This window comes from Pavona decussata, unplaced genomic scaffold (assembly GCF_977016875.1).
Source record: "Pavona decussata unplaced genomic scaffold, jaPavDecu1.1 SCAFFOLD_186, whole genome shotgun sequence".
In the NCBI taxonomy this organism is placed as follows: Eukaryota; Metazoa; Cnidaria; class Anthozoa; order Scleractinia; family Agariciidae; genus Pavona; species Pavona decussata.
This window is the reverse complement of record NW_028145595.1, coordinates 1,689,608-1,715,667: the sequence shown is the minus strand read 5'-3', so window position 1 is coordinate 1,715,667 and position 26,060 is coordinate 1,689,608. Positions and strand designations below refer to the sequence as shown.

Below are 26,060 nucleotides of genomic sequence, written 5' to 3'. Positions count from 1 at the left end.
AAACGTAGTTTGGTCTGATATTTAATTACAGGTATCGCACGCCTCGTGTCTATATCATGTTATTGCGAGACTCCTTGGCAGTGATATTTGTGTACCTGTCCTGTTTATTGCTGACTCCTTTTTAAAAATTTCTCTAGTTTCCTTGTTTGATTTTCACTTCAACTGGCAAATGCAAAGACAGCAATTGTCATTGGCAGAAATTAAAACAAAGCAAACACGTGAAAATGAGATGGCTTGAGCATCCCAAAGGTGGTTTACTTAATTAACTGACTGCAACTTACTGTTTGTATTTGATTGCAGTTAAACCAGAGGTGACAATTGTTGGTGCTCCAGAACAGTTTGTTGTTATAGCAAATGACGTCATGTTGACATGCCACTACAATTCTTCACCAACACCTTCTGAAGTACAATGGAAAAAAGATGGAACTGTTATTTCAAGAAATGCTTCCATTGAGAATTTCACACAAGGATCTATTGTATATTTCAATGAAAGCCTAGTAAAGTTGAGAATCAATGCAAGTACCTTAGAAGTTGCTGGGAAATACACATGCCTGGCTATAAACAGTGTCCATAATTCATCTGCTATAACATTACTTGTTGTACAAGGTTTGTTTTTACCTTTTTGTGTGACTATATTATCAGTGTCTATAACTTATTCCTGTGATATCAGTACATGCATGTATGTAACCAATGAATATAGAAAAAATGAGTGAACGTTACAAACAGGTTGTACATCCTTATAATAATTATTGTCTTTGTACCAGGAAAGTATACAATACCAGACACAAAAGTCTAAATTCAAGCGCTCTTGTTACATAGACAGAGATACAATGTACTTTTTCAGTATGTTTATTTGGTTTCAAAACTAAAATGTGTATAGAGTATACACTTTTATTAGCTACTATACATGTAAGTATTCAGGTTTTCTTGATCAATGTATTTTTTTTGTAGATGGTAGATTCTGTTAATAGTGAATTAGTAGTAGTTAATTGCAAGGGTTCATGAACCAAATGCTATGCCTAAAACTTATTAAATGTTATTAAATGTTCTTAACCATTTTAAGGTGTTTAAACCCTGTAAAGGGGGAGGGTTAAGGTACTGTACACTGCATGGTATTAAAAGGGAATTTCATGGTACTTTCCGGGGACAGAAAAATGTTTGTCTCAATACTTTTTGGAAACCTGAGCTTAAAATGATAACACTTTTAACAGAGAATGTTTTAAAGAATATTTTAAAATTAGCTGTAGGCGAAGATTGTTACCAACGAATGCATCTCAGTCCTTTTCAAGCTGGAGCGCCACACATGGCCAGGAAGCTAGTCAGGTCATTTGGATCAAAGGTGTACATCTACCTATTGTACAAGTAGTAGCTCATCTGATTGATCCCTTAGTAATAATAATAATTATTGCAAGATTGTGTCATAGGAGATATAATTAACTCTCTGAAGGCTGATTGTACTGCGTATACTATAATTATTGTACTCCACAGTGGTACCAGACCCACCACAAGATGTGTTGGTGGCGTCTAAGGGATCACGTTTGGTGAATATCTCCTGGAGGGCTGGTTTTGATGGGAACAGTGAAATTCTTAACTACACAGTGGAGATCAGAGAAGACAATCAGAACTTTAGCAATGCTAAATGTCAAGGATCATCAAATGGTACCTGTGTGGTATCTGGCTCCTCCACAAGTGCTACTCTTGAGGATCTTTTTCCTTGGACAACCTACTTTATTAAGGTGTTTGCAACTAACAAAGTTGGTCCTAGTCTTAGAAGCTCTGTAGTGAATACAACCACAGATGAAGAAGGTATGTTGACTTTAATATGAATAGCCGTATATAGCCGAATAAATAAATAAATAAATAAATAAATAAATAAATAAATACATACATACATAGCCGTTACTAACTCCCAGACAATATGACAAGACATATGACAGACAAATGATATATCCGAGGGCAAGCACATGCCCATATAATGCTAAAGGAAGATTAATTCTAATGGCAATGGTGAATTTCTTTTAACAGCTCCAAGTACTGCTCCATCCTTCAATGTGACTGTTTTAAATTCCACTGCCGTTAATGTCTCTTGGCAGGTATGATTGGAATGTTCATTTCAATTCCTATAATTGATTCTACGTGTAATATTCATTTAATTGGATACGGCAATAATATACCATATTATGACTGTCAGTATTTGGAATAATTTTCTGAGGAAGCTTATGCTGGTAATTGTTTTTCATGTGCTAAATTTTCACAGATGCATGTAAAAGTGTTGTTTGGTGCTAAAATTATACTTACAAATTAGGTACTCACAATGACAGTTGGAACCAACACACCTGGACAAATACCCAATGATATCACAAAAAGCTCAGAAAAACCAAAAAGGCCCAAGAGACAAACACAGGTCAATAGCCCATTTTACAGTTGTATGCTAAGTGACCTGGTCTTGAATTGAAAGCGAGGCTGGGGTTGACCTTGTTTTGATACAGACCTCGCTGCTTTTCATATGTAGATCACACTGTTCTTATGCTAACTAGTTTGCATTTACATATGAAAAGCAGTGAGGTCTGTATCAAAACAAGGTCAACCCCAGCCTCGCTTCCAATTCAAGACCAGGTCACTAAGCACACAACTGTAAAATGGCCTATTGGAAATTAACTGAAGAACATTAGATAAAATTAACACGGTGAAAAAAGAAGAAGAAGAAGAAGAAGAAGAAGAAGAAGAAGAAAAGAGGATTTTAATATAATTTTTTTTAAGACATCATAACACTACAGTCGGTTGACAAGAAAAAGAAAAAAAGAGGATTTTAATATATATATATATTTTTTAAGATATCATAACACTACAGTCGGTTGACACTTGTCTTTCTGTGTCACAGTAATCTGGTTAATGGCTGTTTCAGTCTATCTGCTCCAGCAAAGATTAATGCTAAGTTTGATGTTTAACTTAGTAATACTGCGAGTTTAAAGTCATTAACACATTAAGCTTATTTTCTTTCTTCTCTATATGTGGGTACTGGTATTTTTGTTTTATTTTCCTATTGTCACTACAGGGGCTAAATGTCGCGTTCCCGACTCCGACCGGCGATAAGTCAGGACACGTCGTTCAACCAGTTGGCCAAGATTCTAGAAATCACTTAATTTATTTCATTAACTTTCATGGCACGTGGTGGAAAACTATAATTACAATGATCAGAAAAATGGAATAAAAATAGGCAGATCTCTAAAGTCTCACGATTTTGCCATGAAACTCACGGTTTTCAGTTCAGTCTCACGGTCTCACGACGAGACACAAAAATCCCACGATAAACAGTCAAAAGCTGAAAGGATACGATTTCCTTCTATAATTTCATTTTGGGCTTGGTAAGCTGACTTTCTTGTGCCAATTTCGTGCAAATCAATGCAAATCAATCCATAGTTAGTAAACAACGCTAAGTTAATCCGTCTATTTACTGAAAACACAGCCTATGACCATACATATTCGAAGACATGTGCCAAATTAGGTTTTCATTACCAGTCTCTCCCGTTTTGGTCACTCACATTTTCCAAATGGCGGAAACTGCACTTTCTTTTGATTAGCACCTGTGTTTACTTGGTTTTTTCTGCCGATAAATCGCCAGATTTTTTTACCTCAGTCTCCAGATTTTTGGTGTTTGGAGATTGAGAGATCTGAATAGGGCGAAAACTAAGGGCAAGCGACACGAAAATGATTACTTACACTATTCACTCCTTGTCGCGACTAATAAATGTCCGTAATGGTAATGATCCTTGTTACAAAGGAATGAAAAGCTTAAGATAAATTATTTGAGCATACAAGTCCGACTCTGACTAATTGTTATGATTCTTCAGATCAAGAGACTTGATAAAACGAGTAACTTATGAATTGATTTTATCATATTAATTGTAACTAAAAAAAAATTCCTAGTGTGACTCGCGTCACACTGAAATAATTGTCCTGTTGTGTACATATGCGAATGTAAGGGTAAAAGCTGCAAGTTATTTAATTATTTATCCTGTTGTAAATTGTAGTTATAACAATAAAATAAATAACAAGCACACGATGATCTCGGGAAAAAAGAATTTCCGGGCCCCAAGGAGGAATCGAGGGGCTCGGAAATTTGTTTCTCGAGATTTTTCATCGTGTACTCGTTATCTATTTCAATTTCATAGCATAAGGTGGTTGGCTGGTTCGCTAAATTGCAGTTACCTAATAAAAATAAAGGAATGGGCATTCAAACGTCAAACTGATCAATTTGGTGTCCAAGTTAAGTTTTACTCCTGCTGCCATCCAGTAATTATATATAATGTATTCTTGAGAGCGTGGTCAATATTTTCCTCTCTTTTTCTTCATTTAGATACTAACCAAACAACAAGCCAGAGGTGCCATCCAGGGGTATTTTATTTTGTACAAGAAAAAAGATAGCACACAAGAAAATCGCACTGTCCTTGGAAAGGACACCACCTCGTATCTGGTGACACCTTTGGATAAGTTCACCTCATACAATTTTTCCCTACGGGCTTTTAACAGTAAAGGGGCTAGCCCTGAGAGCAATCAAACTGAAAAGAAGACAGATCAAGATAGTAAGTTGTTTAAGTTGCCCACTTCTACTCTCTTTATCATTTATTAAGTACACTCGACAAAAAAACTTCATTTGTTTTCTGTTCAACACTGTACGGTGACCATTTTGCTGATAATTTTGATATTGTTTTACACTTACTCATGCAATTTTGTGTCATATTCAGCATAAATTAATAAGTAAACTCTACATGTACATGGTCATGTTATGCCTTTGTGCCTGTAATAATTATTTATATTACTTGTAATTCTTCATTGAGTGATCCCTTCACAAAAATGATGCCTCTTAGGCCAAAATGACGGGGTTTACCAAATGAGATTTGAAGGGGCCAATTTTTTTTTCTTTGAGAAATGTGTATGAGGTATAGGTGATTCCTGGATGGAAGTGACTTGGATAATCATCAGCAAATTAATGTCATGTAAAATTACATGTAATAGCATCTTATTTTATGGGACTCAAACTTTTCATTTCTATAACAGGACCTGATGGTGCTCCACAGAATGTGAGAGGATGTAACACCAGCTCAACTAGCATCGTAGTCTCGTGGGATGAGGTAACAACAGATCAACAGAATGGTATCATCACGAATTACACCATTACCTACCAGTCACAAACAGAGAATCACAATGGAAGCGTCTCAGCTGGGCCCAATGATCATCAAAGGAACATATCGGGACTAAAGAAATATGTGAACTATAATATCACAGTGTTTGCATCTACAGTGAAAGGAGATGGACCACACAGTAGCCCCGTTGTTGTTGTTAGGACAGGCCAGGATAGTAAGTTAAATTCTGTGGTTGAGTTTCTCGCTTTGTTTCTCCAGAATAAAGATTTTTTTGTTATTGGTTGATTGTATGAGTTTACTCGTGCATAAAAGGCTCTTAATTGAGGGCTAGTTGCACCGTTTGTAACGTTCTATATTGGCTACGTACGTGCGACCGGTGGTATCTATGGAGTAACGATTTCTTCATTTTTGGTTTCGTTTGTAACAGTTCAGTTTACGATATTGAAATAGGCAGGAGACGCGCCGTCATTGAACTACTACAAAGAACCACTTTGAATAACATTTTTTTTTTCTGAACTTTTCAGACTGAAATTTTGAAAAGCTATGTACCGCAGTGCGGGATAGAAAAACTTGGCACACAATGCCAGTGAAATGTTAGTTCGGTATTAACAGTTTATCAGCAGCGTTTCTGTTTTTCCAAATCTGAAAGATATTTTCGGAGAATTTTTTCCATGTGACAGTTTAGATTACTACTAAAATAAATATTGTACTTTTGTAAAATAAAAATAATTCTCAAAGTGCGGTTACTATATGCGGGATTATCGGAAGTTATACGAACGATATTTAAACATGTAAAGACGTGATATTGCTCTACAAGAAAACCCAAAACTTATGTACGATATGCTAAACAGAGTTTGAAGAGGCTCAAATATTTTTGGAAACATGAACAAAACACAGATTGTCAGTCATAAGAGGCTGTGGAGAGATCATCACCCTTAATAAATTTAATTATTCATTTCTATGTCAGAACCTGATGGTGCTCCACAAAATGTGAGAGGATATAACACCAGCTCAACCAGCATCTTAGTCTCGTGGGATGAAGTGCCAGCAGATCAACAGAATGGTATCATCACACAATACACCATTATCTACCAGTCACAAAGAGAGAGCCACAATCGAAATCTTTTAGCTGGGGCCAATGATCGCCAGAAGCACATAACGGGACTAAAGGAGTATGTGAACTACAACATCACGGTGTTTGCTTCTACTGTAAAAGGAGATGGACCGCCCAGTAGTCCTATTCTTGTTGTTAGAACCGACCAGGATAGTAAGTGGTCTTGAAAGAAAGTTTTCATTATTGTGTCAGTAGACGCGTTTAGCATGAAAAGAGTTAGCACGTGAAAACGAACCGCCTTTTTTTCTGTTAAATGTAAAAGCGTATTTTCATAAAGCTGTAACTGTATCATCAAAGCGCGCTATCCACTCGATGTTGTTCCCATGAAATGTACACTTTCCAAACAGATGAATCGTCGATTTTCAGCACCAGCGAAATAACGTAAAATCTGTGTTTTTTATAAACGTACAATGCGTAAAATCGTAACATTTTACCGTGAGTGTAAAACAAACCAGTGTTAATTTATTTATTGGGAATAGCAATAATGTACAGCATCCTTTTTAATGGTAACGTGGCTGAACTGAACTGTTGCCAAAGCTGCTGATTTTATTTTAATTCTTTACAGGGCCAAATGCTCCGCCAGTTAATCTCCAGGGTCGCAACACCAGCTCTACCAGCATTTTGGTTCAGTGGGGAGAAGTTCCAGAAGCTGATCAAAATGGTGTTATACTGAGTTACACGGTGACTTACAAGGCGTTACCTAGTGGCAGTCAGAATACCGAGGTAGTGAATGCTCCAACAAACCAAACAACACTGACAGGTCTGAATGAATACACCAACTACAGCATAACAGTATTTGCTTCTACTGTGAAGGGCGGTGGAAATGCGAGCACACCTATCATTGTCATTACAGATGAAGACAGTAAGTTGACTCATACAACTTTCTGTTCAAAAATATCAGCATTTGACGCATAACAAGATTAGACATGAACAAGGCAGTGTAGAAGGCGACGTATTTTACAACACCCTTGTTTTATTTTCTCAGGGCCCAGCGCTTCGCCTGTTAATTTAAGGCCAGTCGACACAACTTTAACCAGTATCTTAGTCACATGGGATAAAGTTCCCGCTGCAGACCAAAATGGGATCATACTAACCTACACCGTCAGGTATCAGATGTTTGGTGAAGGTGGTGCGAACGCATCCATTAATTCCACGACAGTTGTCTTTCCCACACAGCAAGCAAACTTGACAGGCCTAAAGAATGATACGAGGTACAACATCAGTGTTTTAGCGTCTACTGTCAAGGGAGATGGACCTTACAGCAAACCTATATTTGTTTCAACAAACCAAGGCAGTAAGTCTACATTTTCAATCCGCAATTACAAGAGAGGCATAAGTGTTTATTCTACTACAACGATAGTCTAAGACCCTTTAGGTTTCTCGATGTGTTTAATCACCTTTAAGTTTTGAGGCATGTGGAGGCCAATCTTTTTGGGAGGAGCTTATTTCCGGAGGGTTTTATATTCGAAATTTTAAGGTTTTTTGTTCGTTTTCTTTTTTTTTTTTTTTTTTTTTTGGGGGGGGGGGGGGAGGGGGGGGGGGTCATGGGGACATTTATTGCTGTTTTTTGAAATCTTCCAGATATATGATATTTGTGTATTCTTCCTCATTTTAACACCCGAAGACTAAATATAGTTATACTGTTTGTCTGGAAAGGGTCTGAGAAGGTTTACATTCACTTAACCCACTAATATTCAGCTTTAATAAACCCTTTTAGAACGTAGAAGGCCACATAGGTGCGTCTTTTTCTTTAATTTTATTTTATTTTTTGCCTCTTTTAAAACTGGTTTGAATTAGCAGCGAGAAAGGGCGGCGATATGGTTATAGAAGCGTTTCGTGGAACAGATTAATATCTTATTTTTTGGAGGGAGGGGAGCAAGCAACCTGTTTTTTTTTTTTTTTTTTTTTTTTTTTTTTTTTAGTTATATTCTGTGCTTGTCGTAGATAACAGTTTATCTTCAGAAGTGTACCGGTATTTTTTATTTATTTAGAACCCAGCGCCCCTCCTCAGAATGTGTACGGTCATAACACCAGCTCCACTGACATTTTTGTCCAATGGGATGAGGTACCAGTAGAGGAACAAAACGGTGAAATCCTACACTACACTGTCATTTATCGAAAGACAGAAGGAGGCGAAGCTGAGAAAAGGAAACAAGTCAATTCTCCAACACGAAATGTTCAGTTGACAAATCTTACAAAGTATACATATTACAGTACTAGAGTCTTGGCTGCTACAGTGAAAGGTGATGGCCCACCCAGTGATCCAATTCAAGTGGGCACAGATGAAGACAGTAAGTAAACATGACGTTATTAAAAATATCGACTGGTTTATGAATTACTTGTTACGTGAGGGCACATGTTGTAATTTAAGGGAACCAGAAGAAAGAACTGCACAGCAACCATTACAAAGGTGAAATTTCTTGAGATCCTTTTAAACATGTACTAGTTTGTTTTTACGTTAGAACTTGGTTTATGCCTCTTAGTTCTTTGAACTGAAGAACATAGGGCTTTTCCTACCGTTCTGCAAAGGATCCGGGTTAATTCACCAACGTGACCTGGTTTGAAACTATTGATGTTTTCCTCTGCTCTCTATTATAGTTGAATCTACCAGGCAGGCTAGTTCCAGCGGTGTAGGTCAACGAATCGTGATTTAACTTGACCTTCTTTCCTCTTGAGAGGCAGGCGGTTTCGTGCATAATAGTAATTTATTTGCAACAATAATCAGCCAACTAGTCAAAAGGTAATGTGTTCGTTAATATACATATTAAGCCAGACCGTGTCTTGCAGAGCCTTCTTCGGCTCCAACAATAACCATTGTGATGGTGCTTAACAGTACTAGCGTCCTTTTGGAATGGAGAAAAGTTCCTGTGGAGTCCAGACATGGCATTATTACTCAATACACCATACACTACAAGGACGTGGAGAAGGAGAAAGAAGGCACAATGGTCGTCAAAGCACCTGATTTACGAGCAATTATTAATGGCCTTAGGCAGCAGGCTGAGTACACATTTTGGATTTTTGCTGCAACTTCAAAGGGTAATGGTCCTGCAAGTAACGCTGAGAAGGCAACCACTGCAGGTAAGAGAAGTAAAAAGGCCGCCTTACAGCTGTCAGATAATTCCTTCTCAAAATAATTAATAATTCATGAAGATAAAACAATTCCGGACCTCCGTCACGGTCTTGATTATATTAACATTTGGTGAACGTTTGCTTTGAACTTCCAATCACCTCGACGTTAATAACTGAGAAAAAAACTCGGCTGCGCCTGATTTGTTCAACCTACTCTTCGAGGGTTGCAAATCGGATGAAATACTCTTGTTCGTGTTTGATATAATACCGCGTAATAAATAAACCCAGTCATGTGATTGGTACACCAGAGGATAATGCTCGAGGCTGAAACATTGTTCGAAAATGAGTAGCTGGCTGAGAAACGAAGCTTCAAGGGCAACTGTACAGTTTTGAAGGCAATCTTTCGGCCAAGCGCATTATTAAACGATATTCTAGCAAGCCTAAAGGGGTTTAGTTATTCCATAACCCTTTGATTAATTTCAGTTTAATTGCTATTTACTGTGATTGTCACAATATCGGAAGCGGAAGATTATCACTAATAAGAGATTGTATACAGCAATTGCTATAACGATAGTTTTTCATTATCATTATTTTTATCATTATTATTATCATTATAGTTATTTTTCATAGTCTCATTCAAGGACATTTTGGTTCACAAGATCTACAGTTTACGGAGTTTATTGAATAGTATTAGAGGGCAAAACACTGACCAATCCTTTATTACACTGACTCAATCTTTGAAGACATTTATTTGTTTAAACACTGTTTCAGCTGTGCCCACTGGTTCGCCTCCTGCTGATGACGTCATCGGTACGACTGAAGTAACTGTCAAGTTTGTAAACAAGGAAAGTTTAAGTAATGGCAATCCAGTGAGGTTTGTACTGCAAATTAAAGTTCTTTTTCGAGGTCGATGTAGCCACAAAATTGAACTCCCATGCATTTGCACGGGTGGGATTTGATGAATAGAATAGAATTGTGCATTACTCTATCTATAGTTTGTATTATACCTTTACTTTGCATGGTACAGTTTCACGATCCCGTTTTAGAAGTTAGCAGGTGAGATAATGTGATGTCCGAGACACTTAACGTGTTGTATTATGAGGCATGACAGCAAAACAAAAGTACTTAGATGAAGACAAGGAGTCTTGCAGTGGTAAAATTTGCATCTATGAAAAGTAAAATCATGTAAGATCACACTTGTACCACATATTGCTAATCCCATCCGGCCGTAGGTTAAATATCCCGTTTTCTGTTGTATGAGGCAGCTAGAGGTACCACTACCCTCCCTTGATGAAATGATAGCAAGCGAAGGGATCCCCGGTAGTTCTTACGTTTCCGTTAACAGTTTGACGGAATGCACCCTTACGCTGGATTGAAAGAAAAAAACAGAAATGAAGTGACGTCTATGAATGTTTATTTAGAATACCCACGATAGCCTCGGGCAGGAGTTCAGGAGAAATGTGAAACTATTTTTAATTACTGTTTCCTTCAAATATTTTAAGGAGCACTGTCGTTGTCTTACTTGCAGTTATTTTCGAATGATCGTTACGCCATTGAAAACCGAACAAGATCCAGGAAATACTGCTGATTCCAAATATGAAAACGTGACACGAACATATCAAGATCAAGTGCAAGGCGAACCTTATATCACGGCAGAGTTTGCAAAGAAAGATGCAGCAACAACATTTACTGTTGGCGATGGAAAGTACTACTCACGAAATGGCATAACGGAAACTAGAAGAAGGCGAAAAGATGTGTCACGTGAGTTATCCAGACTGTTAGAGTGTCCACTGAATGATACACATTTAAATTACAGTGAAATGTCGATTTTTCGAAAAATCGGGGATACAAATATGACCGAAGCAAATCCAAGGGGAAATTAAATCGGGAGTTTCAAAAATCGAAGGTTTGAATAGTCTAGATTCCACTGTAATATGCCTAATTATATGTTGGAAAATCTTCAGTTTTTTTTTTCTTGATCGAACTTCAGCAATCATCAGCCACGACAGGAATGTTAACTTTGAGTGTTCTAAGGCAATTTCAGTCCACACTTGGGGTGGTAATTTTAACCTTTAAGGTTCTGGTGATCTTCGCTAAAATGTGGAGGTCTTCGTGTGATCTTCTGCAGTGTTCGGAATACCTGGGTTACACGGATCTGAAACCACGATGCGTCGTTGGACTGACTTTCAAAATCGCCATAATTTAATTGCAATTTTGTTATTATATGGTTTGTTTTGTGATTTTAGCCTTCACCAAGTATCTAAATGGAAAGCTGGATGACAACACCAAGTACGCGGTCTTCCAGCGGTCTTTTGACAACAATGGAGATTATGAAAATGAGGGATTCATCCAGTTTACAACAAAGGGTGCGTTTTTGTTTGCTTTGTTTTTGTTTTTTTACTACTTTGGGATAAGAATACACGAAACAAGTTATAAAATTAGAATAGCAAGGATTGGCGCAATCGAAACCACGCTCGTCGTTCTTTGGCTTGAAGTATTGCGTGATTGATACGGAAGCTAAGGCACCAAGTCAGCCAAAAACAAATGGAAGAAGAACAAGAAAAAAATCTTAAAATTATTCTTACCTTAAGAGATATGCTATGAGATATATTTTTAATTTGAAAGTGGTATCTTGACAAATGGACGAACAGGGACAATCTCTTTCTCCGATTCATTGCGAAAACGATCGAGTGATGTTCCTTGCGAGCTTACCGTGGAGGAACCCTCGAACACTCTTTAAAGTTTCCCACTCAGCCAACATTATAAAAATGTTCATCTTCATATATGTCACTGTAATGGAAACCAGGCATTTTAAACATTTCTTTTTTCTCTTATTCCAGAAGATACCAAACAATCACCGCCCAAGGAAAAGTCTTCAACAGTTATTATTGTATCTGTAGTTGTATTTGTGCTAGTGTTATTGATCTTGGTTTCTGCGTTTATCATTTGGCGACGACGATCTCGACGTAGTGGTACGTTTTGCTTCGTACTTATTCATACTTATTAACAATTCATGAGGAGTTGACAAAGAAAAACACCATAGTGAAGGAGGTTTGGAAATTTGATCTTAATTATCATATAATATGGTGAGCTTTCACTTGGAATTTCTCCAAAAAGTATTAATAGTTTGAGAAGCTATATCAAACACTTGAGAGAGTGTTTCATCCATTTCCAAACATCTCGAAGGTGGCCAACAAAAACTCGGCTGCGCCTAAATTTTTCAATCTACTTCTCGGTGTTTGGAAATTGTATGAAACACTCTTCTTCGTGTTTGATATATTGCATAAAGGACTTTATTTTTATCTGATATCATATTATATTACAAACCTTTAGATTCTGGTAAGAGACGAGCACAATTAGGTGTTTTTCAAATAGACAAAGGGTGCGCGCTTGAACCAGTGACATTTTGGCGGGAAAACGAGAACGTTGTGAGAACGTGACTGTGACGAAAACAAGTCCTCGAAACGCCAAGATGATCTCGTGTTTTTGGAATCACAAAAGGACTTAGCTACCATCATTCAAAACACCTACGTTAATTTTTGTCGCCCACAAAGAGTAAAACGAAGCTTCCCAGGAAATATGTCTTCTTAGTACTTCGCTAAAAACTTGGTATTAGTAGTCCTTCTCAAAGTAGAATTTAAAGGTTTCATTTAGGTTAGCAGGTAAGGCCAATGTCTTCTTTCATCTTCTCAAAATTTCTATTTCCATATACACTATCATTCAAGTAACGCAATGTGAATAAGCGAAAGACATAAACTGTGACTGGGGATTGTGTTCTCATGCTGTGATGAATTCTTTTGACTGAAGAAAAATCGACTTTTATTACGATTGAATAATTAAGTTCAAAGATGTGTTTCAACACATTACAACCTGATCATGTTAAGTGGCTTACTAATTTTTGGGGTATTTTGTGTTTTTCCTTGCTGAAAACATTCCCATAGGAACAAAGCTGAATTCAAGAAATTTCCAAGGCAGTTCCAAGAATGATATTATGGAGATGTCCGGTAACCGCTACAATTCACAACGACAACATTATTATAATGAAGGTCAGGAAACCTACGATGACATAACTTCTGGCCAAGATGCTTATTACGGTAACGTCAATGCAACTCAAGAGGACATTTACAATGAGATAAAGGAAGACTCTCAATACCAGGCGTTAGATTTAAATCGACAATCTGATTACCAAGAGTTAAGCCAACTCCAGCCTCATCCGTCATCGAATTTAAATCGCCAAGTTAATTACCAAGAGTTAAGACAGGTCCGACCTCATAATGAATCTGTAAACAGGCAAACTGAGCAGATTTATGAAAATCAATTTCGTTACTGAGCTGACAAGAATATGCCGCGACAAAAATTGTAAATCGAGAATTGCTCTCAGTATTTTAAAAGTTCCATAGAGCAATGTTAGTAGAGAGTTTACGGCAAACGGTAAACGTGAGATTGGCGTTTATATATGTTAGTACACAAATGAGAATGGTGCAAACTAATTCTGGCCTCTGTTGCTAACGCAAAACTACTTAATATTACTGAGAATTGAAAACAGCGAGCAGCAAATGTAGGCTAAAGATGGTAACGACTGGTCATTTCTGCCGTCTGCCGTCTGCCGTTTGCCGTAGGGGTAATTCTAACTTATCTCTGTAATGATACTTACGTTTGTAAGGTAAGAGCCATAGTTAACCGTATATTTGTTTCTCTTCGGATGTCTTCTTGTGATCTTCAGCATTAAATTAAATGTTAAGTTTATATATATCAGCATCGCCGAGAATATTTTATATTTGTATTGTAAGCGGGTTTAATGTTTTCTACTCAGCCAGGAGAATTTCCTGGAGTTGTCCCCAATACTTTTAAAGTTTACAGCTGTAGTTTAGTAAGGTTAGACGGAGTAACTTAAACATGTACAGAAAAATAAAATGTTATTTTCACATTTAATGTACTGATTTAAAAGTTATGTAATTTTGTCGAAAGCGAACTGGACTTTCTCTTTCATTTTCCATATAAGGTAGTAGCCCCACGCAAATTTGCGTGTATCCGCGCGGGTTTATGACGTGAAGGGTGGCTCAATTTTTTCTAAAAATAGATTTTTTGGTACAACACATGGGGACGCGTGGATCCCACGCTTACGGTCTCCATCCCTGATTATGGCTCGTGTTTCAACTGATCCCCCCCCCCCCCCCGGATGCCTTCGCCGCAGTTTCTGTTAGAAACTAACCCTCTATCGAATACTATTCCGTTTATTCTACCATTGATAGCAGAATGAATGGAAAACAGTTACCTCTGAATAAGAGAAGCTACATGCGTTTCTTTTAAAGGGAAGGTTTTCGGTTTAGTAAGTCGCGTTATTTTGGAAGCAAATATTCTGTCTTTATAAGTGAAGGCTTGGTAACACATATAAGAAAGTAAAAAATCAAAGATAGAATCGAATGACTTTTCAAAGTCATCATGACACGATTTTCAAGTTCAAAATGATTAGAAAAAACTGTCAGAAATGGCTCGCAGAAGATTAACATAATAAATAATTATGTTGATATTTCCTTGTTTAAATGTTCGTGTATTCTGGCAGGCAGAATTGTGCCAAATAAGATATCCACCCATAGGCACTGAATCTGCCCCATGCGTGATTTCGACTTCCGAATTTCTTTTCATATTACAATTTTAAACTGCTTTCATATTTTTGAGTTATTACACGAGAAGTGGCGCTTTTATGTTTACAGTCTGCCAGGTTTTAGGTTTCACCTGTTCTTTGACTTCAGGTCTATCATTGCTTCTGTTCGAAACGCAAATCGAACGAACGTCACGCGTACCAGGCTGTCACGGGTGTAAACAAACCCTTTGCAGACGCACAACTTGCAGACGTCGTGAATTCCGCTTTAGTGAAACGGATACAGGAGCGAAAGTGCAAACCTATTTACCTTTTAGCTCTTAAAATGACTGTTAAAGGACTCTTACTACTGTTATTTGCTGCCACACCGCTCGCATTTGGAGGTAAGTTGTTTTTAATCATGATCAGTGCTTTGCATTTCTAAAGATAGGGATGAACAACATTGTGGGTTAGCTTTAGTTTACGCTATCTACAGTATCACCTATCAAATTTTCTCCTTTTCGTCGGCAAAACCATTTTTTTAACTCACAATTTCTAAATAAGTATATCTCCAAGTAGATTATAGAGTAAAATCAGTTTCATGGTCATTAAAATACCTTCATTTCGCCTGAGGTTTCATTATTTTGTGCAAGGAACTTCCGGGACCGTAGTGGTTAAGGTTTCACATACCATGACTTATAAAATAGCTGTAACTACCATCGGAGGTGATCAAACACATCTTATGCGATTGTCTCAATATATAGAACGAGTAAAAATTCGCCAACTTCGCAATATGTAAATTAAACAACTTATATATTACCGATCGAAACCTCGCCGTTGTACAACGGCGAGGTTAATGCCTCTGTATATCAGTTACTGACAGATCAAAACCTCTCCGTTGTACAACGGCGAAGTGAATTCCTCTGTATGTGAATTTATGTACACCCGTCGGCGACCATTTGAATGGGTATGCTTCTTAATTACAAAAGACTTATATACCGATACTACCTTTTGGTCTTGTCGGGTAAGCTTGGGGGCAACTTAATTTGAAATAGCTTTAAACGAAACGGACGGAAATGTTTGCGTTACAAACAAGTAGTAATTATATATTCAAACGTGTACGACATTCATTCGCAAGTACAATAGCAATACCTGCGATTCTTCTGTTTGGGTTGTACGCTTAATTTGAAGAAATTAGAATGCCTTATCAATGGCAAATTTGTAACACAATCTATTTCCTCGTTCTTCGGTTATTATTCTCTTCCATTCAAGCAAAATACTTTAAATTTGAAAGGCATATCTGTCTAAACTAAAACAGTTTGACCTTTTCAGATGCTGTTCCTCGAAAATTAAAGTTCCAGAAAGTTTTAGCAAACGGAATCTGATTCCTTGAGTTTGCGAGCTGTTGTTGCATTTTTAACGACATTAAATTCCCCCCCCCCCCCCCCCGAAAAGGAATTTAAGCTAACATTTTCTCAACGAAAACTTTAGATTTTCTTTACAACTAAATTCAAATTTCTGAGGCGATTTAGGGTTACCGAACAGGTCAGTATTCATCGACGTGAACCGTAGGGTGCCCCTGGATAAATTTGATGGTTATCCATAAATTAATTTTATAAAACTGCATAAATTTTTCACGCCATCGAGGAAAGTGTGTTGAACGTCTGAAATCTAATCGTTCTTAAGGTCTTGGACAAATATTGCTCCGTTTTCCCATATGTCCATGAAAACTGGTAATGTTTCGGTTTGAACTTAATTTCGGTATCAGATGCATTTGATTAAAGGCAATTGATGTGATTCCAGAACAGTTTTTAGTTATATAGGAATGACTCTTTCGAGATTGCTTGAGCATCCCAAAGATATTTTACTGCAATACTGTTTTGCTTTTGTTTGCAGATAAACCAAAGGTGAACATTATTGGTGCTCCAAAACAGTTTGTTGTTAAAGGAAATGACATTCTGTTGACATGCCACTATAATTCTTCGCCAACACCTTCTGAAGTACAATGGAAAAAAGATGGAACTGTTATATCAAGAAATGCTTCCATTGAGAGTTTTTCACAAGGGTCTATCGCATATTTCAATGGAAGCCTGGTACAGCTGAAAATCAATGCAAGCACTTTCGAAGTTGCTGGGAATTACACATGTCTGGTTATAAACAGTGTCCATAATTCATCTGCTACAACATCACTTGTTGTACTAGGTTTGTTTCACTAATCACTTATAAATAATGTGAATGATAAGTATCTATATTTTAAAATTCCTTTTTATGATTAAATCAGCATATAATCAAGCATACAAGTCAAAAAAAGAAGAGGGTGGTTTAACCGCAAAGGAATCAGATTGATATATCAAACGAATTTTCTCAACAATATTACTAAGAAACAGCAGTTTGCACATCTTTGCAATTTGTGTCTGAAGACAGCGCCAAGGTGGTAGTCATCATGGTGGTAGGTGGGGCTCTTCTGATTTAGGGGTCGATTACAATAGGAAATAGCTAGGAGTGACAGGCCTGCACGATTTCTAACAATGGAAACTATTTTAAATGTAACCTCAGTCTTTATAATTGTGCTCTGACAAGCATGCCATGTAGTGATTTTCCTCTTATAAAAAGGAAAAAAGTGGTGGCTATTTGAAGATTTATAGTAGGAAAGGTTGATTTACTATTTAGTGCTATAGTTTTCCATCAAAACATGTTTGCGGTTAGGCACCCATGGTTGTTAATGTGTCACGAAAGGCAATGTTTGTTTGGAAGTGCATATCGTTTATTTGCTTCAACAATGCCGATGACCTTTCTGTAAATGTGACATTTGATAATTTTTTTTAATCAGGTTCTTTGGGTAGCCTCTATCAAGGAGTCGTGATTTGATGTTTTTAATGTTTTCCTAAAATGTTGTTTGGAAGAGTTTTTTCGTAGGGGTCTTCGGGCTTCGCCCGTAAATTTGTTTGTTGAATGATATGAGTTTGCTTGTTCGATGAACCGTTCTATATCGTGTCTACCAGTGTCCCACAGAGAAATGATATCGTCAATGTAACGTTTTGAGTTTGCCGCTTGTTCGATGAACCGTTCTATATCGTGTTTACTAGTGTCCCACTGAAAAGAGATATCTTACTAAGATCTTAATTAGATTTCCACCTGGGATGAGCCGCGTAGGCTCGATTTGAAGAGTTGGCCGGGTTTCGGCCTTGTATTAGTGAGATAAGCCAGCCCAGCGTGTGTCAAATTGAGGCATTATATTATGTTAAAACGGTTCCAACAATGAAGAATAGATCGAGTGATTTTAGCTTCGTTAATCCAGCAGTTTGCATCACCTTCATCTGTCAACTTTTAAGAGAAGGATCGACCAAGGCGGAATCAGCTTTCGTGCGAAATTAAATTGCTGACCCAATTCAGTTAAAGCTTAGGGTTGGCCTGGTGAACGGATTACATTGACAGTTGCAAATCTCATCGCTGGTAACTGGTATCCCGGCAACACTATACACCGGGATTACGGCTATCTAATATCTCGGCAAACCGAGCCAGTGGCGTTAACCAACTAATTGTACGATGGGAAGTGCTATTTACACCTTACAGGTCTTTAATTTCAGTTGGGTACACTAAAAACAATATCGTACTTTACAGTGGTACCAGACCAACCACAAGATGTGTTGGTGGAGTCTCAGGGATCACGTGTGGTAAATATCTCCTGGAGAGCTGGTTTTGATGGGAACAGTGAAATTCTTAATTACACAGTGGAGATCAGTGAAGATAATCAGAACTTCAGGGATGCTAAATGTCAAGGATTGTCCATTGGTACCTGTGTGGTATCTGGTTCCTCCACAAGTGCTTTTCTTGAGGGTCTCTTTCCCTGGACAACCTACTTTATTAAGGTGTTTGCAACTAATAAAGTTGGTTCTGGTCTTAGAAGTTCTGTAGTGAATACAACCACAGATGAAGAAGGTATGTTGACTTTAATATAAATAGCCATAGCTATTAGATCAAACATTTACTATTAATAGTATTCTCATGTACATGACTCTAGAAGAGACTCAATTCACTTCATGGTGAGTTTTATTGGATGTCAATGAAAGGAAAGGCCTTAAATTCATGCATAAATGACCCTAGCCCTTGAGTGAGGAGTGTTAACTTGAGCCATATTAAAGGTCAAATAATTTAATTGTTTTGTTCCATTCTTTGAATTTGATTTACATAGAGGTTTTTACCAGTAGTACTGATCATCGTTCAGGGATGATCATTTGGCCTTGGAATCCAATTTACAAGTCTCCAGGCCAAAGTAGAGCTTATTGAATGAATATAGAGAAATGTGGATTTCAATACCAAATCATCACTAAATTCACCCCTCTTCCATTTCAATTAGTCAAGTTCCCTTTGTTATTAACTCCCTGACAATATGACAAGACATATGACAGACATGTGATATATCCGGCAAGCACATGCCCGTGGTAAAGGAAGATACATTCTAATGACAATGGTGAATTTCTTTTAACAGCTCCAAGTACTGCTCCATCCTTCAGTGTGACTGTTCTCAGTTCCACTGCAGTTAATGTCTCTTGGCAGGTATGATTGGAATGTTCATTTCAACTCTTATAATTGCATGATTCTGCGTGTAATATTCATCCTTAAAGTGGATACGGCAATTAGCTGGCCACACCATCAGCATGAATTCTATACATACCATACTATGACTGCATTTGGAATGATTTTCTGGGGAAGCTTATAGCGGTAGTCGTTATTCATGTGCTCAATTTTCATATATAAGGTCAAACCTGTATATAACGGCCCTGAATGTAACGGTGACGAAATTGGGTTACAATTAACGAATAATGACAAGCTTTATTCATCAACTCGTTAAATAGTACACACCAAGGCAGGGGTCTCACAAAAATAAAAATATTAGTACTAAACAGAACCACTAATACATGTCATCGCCTAGGTTCAACACATGCTTGCGGCAGATAACATTAAAGTGCCATCGCTTTCAAACAATAGTTGCTCATAGTTACTGAAACTGTAACAACACAACCATACCTGACACTGTTTTCACTTTCGTCATAGTTCTCTGATTATAACGCTGTACTGTACTTATCAAGTTGACAGCCGCAGTTTTTCACTGAAAGTATATTGCACCTCCCTTGTGATGAACCGTAACTGGAGTATTGTGAATGACTAGCATATTCCTTCAGCTTAGAAAGTCTCAAAATGTGCTCAATTTCTGTAGCCACCTTTTTGAAAATCAGCTCAGAAAGCTCAATGGTATAAGTCAAATGAGTCCAATGAGCTTGAACAAATGAAAATATGGTGCATATGTTATAGCCCTGCTTGTCTAAATCACATTTTTTTTTGTCAAGCAATGTAACTGATGTTAACAGAGGGCTTTGTCGCCCGAACTTAGCCTGTCATTTCAGGATATGTTGAATCTAAGAGACCTGTTAGCCTTCGTTCTATGGCACTCATTAAAGACATGATTTCTAGCCCAAAAATACAACTCTTAAAAGCACCGTTTCTTGTTCTTTTGATTGCTACAGATCATTCTGAAGTGATTTGTGATGCAAAGCAGAATATCAATCCTTTCTGGGAAATTCGAGCCTATACCCTTGTGCTATCTGAGCTGATTTTCCAGAAGGTGGCTACAGAAATTGACGTTTTTGTTAACTTTTCTTAAGATATTTATTTATTTATTTATTTATTTATTTATTTATTTATTTATTTATTTTTTAGCATTTCCTATTGAATTTCACATCAGTAAGTAAATAGATTACAATGGTCATTAGCAAATATTTATAAAATCAAAATATTTCTCCCCCCCCCCCCCCCCCTCCCTGGTTTGTTAACCTAGCCCCACTCTCTCTCAAACGTCTTTTAACCGCTCAACGATTTGGCTTTGAATTCGGCGCGCGCTCTGAGCTCAGAACTAAGTCATTAGACCTAGCGTTTCGTTTGGCTTCCTGAAGCAAAGTTTTCCTGAGGACATCATTAAGTCTAGTGAGGGAAAAGTCTTACGAGTGCAGTTCCTGCCTCGTCTAATATGCTTGCTACCAGTAGTCCTCGTTTAAGCTAAACGGGTAATTTTCAGTTACTCGGGCTTGGACTATTAAAGGTTTGTATATTGTGGGCTTTGCTTGAGGAGGTGACAGTCTTTGGCTTTAAAAAGTAGGTCTTAGGGATGAGTTCTTTTCGGGCAACGTGAAATTTTTGCGAATTGTTTACTCAGCCAAAGACTTAGTATATTTTTGTGGTGGAAAAGGGCGCTAACCCTTCCCTTTTCAAATGTTGATCTCAACATCCGGGACTTAAGCTGATATGGAAAACACTAGCAAGAATGGGCAAGGATTTTCTCTTCAAGAAGCGTGAGTTTGAAAAGCCATTCTATTATTTTTCGCCGTTATAACTGTAGCGTTGTTAGGCTAGTCACCGATTAGTCGAGAAGTGCGATTTTGGTCGGATTTCCGGACTCAATGTCATAAATAATTTCCAGATGTTCGTTCGGCGTGATTCTCATTACGTCTTGAATTTATAATTAACACGGAAAATCAATTTAAAACGCTGTCTTGCCCCGATTAAGCCGATTCTTTTGTGGAAGGCTAGTCTTGAGCGCTTAAAGACCGGGTTTTGGTTGAGATTTAAGATACGTTGGCGCCGTTAATAATTACCAAGTGTCACACTTGCTTAGTCGGATCACAGGTCATGTCTCATTTCACTCAGGTGTCAATGTCACGTCTAATTCCAAAGAAAAGCCCCTCTTTTCTCTTTCATAGTATTTCCTGACCTTACTTTCTTGTGATGAACCGTAACTGGAGTATTGTGAATGACTAGCATATTCCTTCAGCTTAGAAAGTCTCAAAATGTGCTCAATTTCGGTAGCCACCTTTTTGAAAATCAGCTCAGATATATTAGTTGATTTGCAGAACTGCTGTCAGAGTGCTCAAATAAGCATAAATAGATTAAGACAGTCTGGTCAACTGAAGATTTGACTTGGCATATTTATTACCATATAGTTTCGTACCGCACAAGCTGTACGGCACTCATCAGCTAAATGGCCAAATGATCATTTGTGCCGTACAGTGGATAAATTTTATGTAAAAAATTCGCTTGATAACTTCCTTTATTTATAAATCAGGCTGTTTCTTAAACATTTATTTACATATCATGAAGTCAGGCAAACCAGTTGTAAACCTATTATATATAAATAATGAAGTTCACCCGGTGCGTAAATTCATTATTTATAAATAAAATTTCGTCTTGTCAAGTAAAAACTATTATTTATAAATAATGAATGTCACCTAGAGTACAAATTCATTATTTATAAATAACGAAATTTCACCTCGCCAAGTGTAAATTTATGATTTACAAATAACAAACTTCTCGGTTGGAAGGAAAAAAGCGGAGTGCGGAGTGTGTGGAAATGCATTAACTTTGACAGATTTATTCATTTCAAAGCATTTTAACGCATTTTTTCAACATAAAAAAATGCTTAGAAATGTTTTACTCTTGATAACTGGAACAAACGGAAGTGTAAAACTGAAACGTTTCTAGTCTGGATAGTTTACACGTCCTATTAAAGGGTTAAATTTCCCTTAGAGTTTCTAAATTTTCTTTGTAACGCTCAACTATAACGGCAACGAAACGGTAGTAGAGACCTTAAACGACGGGAACGGAGAGGAAAAAGCTAGTTTTGATGTCCGTGACTTTACTACACGACACAAACACTCGTCTAAGAGGAAAAAAACGCTTCCGGTTTTCGACCGTGACCGGGATGTTAACGTTCTGGCCTCAGTTGTTCAAAGGGCGGATAATTTTATCCATTGGATAGTTCGGTATCCGGCAGATAAAATGTGTGCAAGATTTTCCCGATAGTCCTATGATTTGTGAATAGAGTAGAAACATATGTCAAATTTAAGAATGGGATTGTGTGGAAAACTTGCCAAAAGCATTGGTTACATTGGATGGAGTACATTTGCTCCTCTGAACGGTGACTTATCCAGTGGATAAAGTTATCCGCTCTTTGAACAACTGGGACCTGGTTGTTTAAGGTCCCTACTAGAGAAACTACTGACCATGGCTTAGTATGATCACATAAATGTTCATTCTGCAACTGCAAATGGTGACATGTTAAGTTTGAAAGTTTTTTTTCGCATTCCGCTATACCAAACAGAAATAAATCTTACAATTTAGTTTAAGGTCTAGATTCAGACTCAGCGTCGTTTAATGAGGAAACAGCGCGGAGAGAGCACGCGTAGCCTTTCTCACGACGAGACTGCCACAGCATTTGTAAATTTCAACGATGATGTTCTCAACCCTACGGATGCACTACACTCTGTTTCCTCTTTTTTTTTATAAGAACGTCTAATTTTGGAGCTGAGGCTGAACGTTCTTATACTTTTTTGCGATTTGAGGCTAAAAACGTTCTTAAGATGTTCTTAAATTAAATGGTATACACTACATGTATTTCAGTAAATAAATGCAGACGCGACCAGGAAACCTATCAAAGTGCCTTGCCTGCAGAGATATGGTATCAAGAACTGCTGATTATGACAAACCGAGATGTGTGTCACCATTGTTAATGTTATACAAAACATGCCCTAAGTATTTGGGTTAATTTACATTCTTTACTTTGATTTAATATACAGATTAGCAAAATAAAACGTTCTTAATCGACTCTCAGCCTGAGGAATGTTCTTAATATGTTCTTAAAATTTTAGTTAATCTCAGCCTCGACGTTCTTATAAAAAGGGTTCTTATAAAAAAAAACTGAGTGTATTGTAGGTCTTGCGTATTCAGGAACTAAATCTGCTTCATGACCTCAAGGGGACCAAACTTCATCCTTTCTTGGTCTTCATCAAATTTGAATGCTATCGCCTTTTATTTAACAAACGTCATTTTGGTCTTATCAATTAAAAGCAAATTTTGTGGTATGCTACCACAACTAACGAAAGTCTAAGAGCCGTAATTTTTTTCACTTACATTTATGTTACCAGCGCGTAGCGTAATCTCTGACAATAATGATTAACAAACAAAATTGCTAGTTAATCAAAATACACTGACGGATAGACCTATCGGTGTTCTACCCGTACATTTATAGCGTATTTATAAACACGATATAACTAAAAAAAAAAATTTTAATATACGCGCCATATTTTCTTTCTTTGAGGTTAAATTTATGCTGCATGCGCATCCTGATCACTGAAATGATGAACAAACCAGCAAAGGTAAATGAAAATAAATGAAAATATACCGATCTGTTGAGCAGCTTATCGTCTCAATTACACATATTTATGTTTAAATCATGTTGTTTTAGAACTTTTATCTGGTTAACACCAAGCGCTCTGTAAACTGCGGATTCAATGAAGACTTGCCTGTTGAACATGGGTTTTTTTTGCTGAATATGCTCGAAGCTTGGGTGGTAGTAAGTGTTCGAATAGTCTGGGCTATATACTAATGCTCCAATAGCTTGATCCCTAGCTTTCCATTACCCTTTAATTTTTTCATGTTCAGTTTATACTGGTATCGACATCGACAGCATTAACACAGCAATTTAGGGTCAGTTAGCAGTGCTACAAAATAACTGGAATTTTAGATCGTTAACATCCCGTTCACAGTCGAAAACCGGAAGCGTTTTTTTTCTTAGACAAGTTGATAGCCAAACATAAATAGTATAAAAAAAATTAACGTATACTATATACTTATATATTTGCTGTAACACTTTTTTCCTTACTGTTGTATTTTCCTCTCCTAAACCTAATTTCAACGAGCAGAGCTCTTCAACCAGTATTATAAATTCTATTTCCCCCTATTTTATTTAACTGCACTGAGGTAGTGGCCAACACGAAAGCCTTGCTCCTTTGGCCACTACGCACTTCTTCCGTAGAATGTAAAATCACTAGATAAATTGTTCTGCATGTTTAATTCTTTTTCTTCCTACAAAATATACTATATTTCGTTGTAATAAGTGTGAATAAAATTGAATTGAATTGAATTGTAGTCAAGTCACGGACATCAAAACTAGCGTTTTCCTCTCCGTTTTCGTCGTAGACACGAAACGTTTTAGTTTTACACTTCCGTTTTGTTCCAGTTATCAAGAGTAAAACATTTCTAAGCATTTTTATGCTGAATAACTGTGTTAAAATGCTCCGAAATGAATAAATCTGTCAAAGTTAATGTATTTCCTCACACTCCGCATTTTCCACACTCCGCACTCCGCGTCTTCCATCCAACCGAGAAGTTTGTTATTTGTAAATCATAAATTTACACTTGGCGAAGTGAAATTTCATTATTTATAAATAATGAATTTGTACTCTAGGTGACATTCATCATTTATAAATAATAGTTTTTACTTGGCAAGACGAAATTTTGTTATTTATAAATACTGAATTTACGCGCCGGGTAAACTTCATTATTTATATATAATAGGTTTACAACTGGTTTGCCTAACTTCATGATATGTAAATAAATGTTTAAGAAACAGCCTGATTTATAAATAAAGGAAGTTGTCTTTGAGGGTTGTCAAGCGAATTATTTATCCATAAAATTTGTTTTGGAATTCATACTGTATATGTATCAGGCTTGCCAAGAACTAATGATTTAGATATGACTTGACGAATACTTATTCCTTATTTGTAAATAATTTTACCATCATTTCCAGTTATTTATAAATAATAGAAAAACAGCATGACTTTGGTCTAAATAATAAATTTACAAACGGCGCCATATACATATGTACCAGTTAAACAACATTGCGATATGTTACAGTTCTCATGCACCGGTATATGGTCATGTGCTGTTGACATAATTACACTGCAGAGTAATGTGGTCAGCTGGGTTAATCTTTGAGTTGCTGGAAACTCTTCATTAATCAAGGGTTGATGATTTAGATTGTACTGTCTTCATCGAAATGGCTGTTGCATACATGGAGAAACCATGGTTCATTTGCCATTCCGGGATCTATGCAATCGGGTTATTGAGTGTATTCCCGGTAGCCCCATTTTGACAACCACCAATGGGGGAAAACCACAATACTGATACTCATGGTCATGGACATCTGTAAGGGTGACAGGTGAGACAATACCGAGCAGTTAAGATCCGACGACGGCGGATGTTTATGACGGCGGGCGGAAGTAAAAAAAGTTGCCAAATAACTTCCGGACATCCGTCGTGA

General features: G+C 37.2%; 2 protein-coding genes and 2 long non-coding RNA genes across 14 annotated transcripts in view; 2 read left to right on the top strand and 2 right to left on the bottom strand.

The window, feature by feature from the left end:
* The window catches only part of LOC146462638 (uncharacterized), a 243,281-nt gene that overhangs the window by 140,483 nt on the left and 76,738 nt on the right, over positions 1 to 26,060 (bottom strand). The gene's annotated exons all lie outside the window — the stretch shown is intronic.
* LOC146462639 (protein sidekick-1-like) overlaps positions 1 to 26,060 on the top strand; it is a 95,363-nt gene that overhangs the window by 11,266 nt on the left and 58,037 nt on the right. For 6 of the 11 annotated variants that reach the window (XM_085085408.1, XM_085085407.1, XM_085085406.1 and 3 more), the window contains 4 exons: positions 301 to 606; positions 1,489 to 1,806; positions 2,026 to 2,093; positions 4,358 to 4,583. In XM_085085408.1, coding sequence (XP_084941534.1) covers positions 301 to 606; positions 1,489 to 1,806; positions 2,026 to 2,093; positions 4,358 to 4,583 — 918 coding nt within the window. Of the gene's footprint in view, positions 1 to 300; positions 607 to 1,488; positions 1,807 to 2,025; positions 2,094 to 4,357; positions 4,584 to 15,183; positions 15,313 to 16,804; positions 17,111 to 18,529; positions 18,848 to 19,397; positions 19,466 to 26,060 lie in introns of those variants that run through there. The other 5 variants (XM_085085412.1, XM_085085413.1, XM_085085410.1 and 2 more) reach the window with 3 other exon arrangements.
* LOC146462640 (uncharacterized) lies at positions 367 to 18,651 on the bottom strand. Its single transcript, XR_014857090.1, has 3 exons — positions 18,523 to 18,651; positions 16,970 to 17,097; positions 367 to 471 (listed from the first exon to the last, which is right to left on the bottom strand). It is a non-coding gene; the product is annotated as an uncharacterized LOC146462640 (long non-coding RNA).
* Positions 7,359 to 14,474, top strand: LOC146462641 (protein sidekick-2-like). Its single transcript, XM_085085447.1, has 8 exons — positions 7,359 to 7,469; positions 8,250 to 8,549; positions 9,046 to 9,336; positions 10,099 to 10,201; positions 10,856 to 11,088; positions 11,574 to 11,693; positions 12,168 to 12,299; positions 13,269 to 14,474. The coding sequence occupies exons 1-8, from the start codon at positions 7,460 to 7,462 to the stop codon at positions 13,655 to 13,657; spliced, it is 1,578 nt and encodes a 525-aa protein (XP_084941573.1). The 5' UTR covers positions 7,359 to 7,459; the 3' UTR covers positions 13,658 to 14,474.